The 1427-nt window shown below is 38.6% G+C and overlaps 1 protein-coding gene across 1 annotated transcript; it reads right to left on the reverse strand.

The window, feature by feature from the left end:
- Nucleotides 1-602: 602 nt before the first annotated feature.
- Nucleotides 603-1184, reverse strand: LOC150038263 (uncharacterized). The gene has a single exon (XM_090312542.1). It carries the CDS (start codon nt 1182-1184, stop codon nt 603-605), a length of 582 nt encoding a protein of 193 aa, XP_090168668.1.
- Nucleotides 1185-1427: the final 243 nt, after the last annotated feature.

Raw genomic sequence — 1427 nt, forward strand, 5'->3', positions numbered from 1 at the left:
GCCACATATGTCAAAATGAATCAACTCTAGGGATTTACGTGCTCTCCATGCTTTTCGTTTTGGAAAGCTCTCACGATGTTGTTTGCCAACAACACAATCTTCACATACTTTTGTGGGAGGAAAAAATTGGGGAAGGCCAACCACCATTTGCTTTTGAGAAAGGACTTACCAACCTTTAAAATTCAAGTAGACATATCGCAAATGCCAAAGCCATGTGGGGTCTTGATCTACATTAGTCTTGAAACATAACTCCAAACCTTCTTGTTTGAGTGGGAGCAGCCTGTTCGAGGCCATTTCAACACGAGCTATCAATCCTCTTCTTGGATAATATATCTCACAAGCGCCTTCTTTGATAGTTGTGACATAACCCTTCTCTTGTAGCTATCCAACACTCAATAAATTGCTTCTCAAATCAAGAATATAAAACATATTTGATATGGTTTCAACATTGTCTTTTTTGGTCTTAATTTGAATATTTTTGTTACCCACAACATTTCTTTAGAATTATCACCAAATGTCACAGTAGAATGATAAATTTCATCCAAATGAGAAAAGAGAGACTTGTTACCACACATATGATTACTGCAACCAGTGTCTATATATTATATGTTAGTTCTAAGCTCCTCGTTGTGGTGGCACGTCATCAATAGAGTTTCTTGCTCCTTTTCCTCTATAAAATTGGATTGCTCTTCTTTTTCATGGTTGAAGTTGGTTGTGCATTCAGACTTGTAATGACCAAACTTATGGCAACGATAACATTGAATGTTGGACTTATCAAGTCTCGAGTTGTTTTTGGATGTTTGCTTGTGTGGATCATGTCCACCACCTCGTCCTCTTCCTTGCCACCTTCCACGACCTCGACCACATCCTCTATTTGATCCTCTCCCTGCAGAGTTTTCACCATAAGTTGAAGTTTTCAGAGCTTGTTCTTCGGTTGGACTTGTATTTGACGTCATTCTCTGCTCATGCACAAGTAAAGAACTTTGTAATTCATCAATTGATAATGTATCAATATCTTTTGATTCCTCAATTGAACAAACCACATATGCAAATTTAGAATCCATCGACCGAAGAATCTTCTCAACCACAGCTACATCTTCAATCTTCTCTCCATGGATACGCATCTTGTTTGCTATAGCCAAGGTCCGTGAGAAATACCCATCCACGGACTTACCTTGCTTCATTTTAAGAATCTTGAACTCTTTGCGAAGAGGTTGGAGTTGCTGTTTTTCACCCTCGTTGTGCTTTGATAGTTTTTCTTCATGGAGTCCTAAATTTGCTTGCATGTATCCTTTTCCAAAATGGTCTCCAAGATGGCACGATCAATGGCTTGGAATAAATAATTCTTTGCCTTGAGATCCTTCAATTTTCGTTCCTCTAGCTTCTTTTGGTCAGTTTCTGACAAGACAACTCCAACAGTTGGTTCA

The sequence above is a fragment of the Benincasa hispida genome, chromosome 1 (genome assembly GCF_027475165.1).
Source record: "Benincasa hispida cultivar pf3 chromosome 1, pf3_genome.v1.1, whole genome shotgun sequence".
NCBI classification, from domain to species: Eukaryota; Viridiplantae; Streptophyta; class Magnoliopsida; order Cucurbitales; family Cucurbitaceae; genus Benincasa; species Benincasa hispida.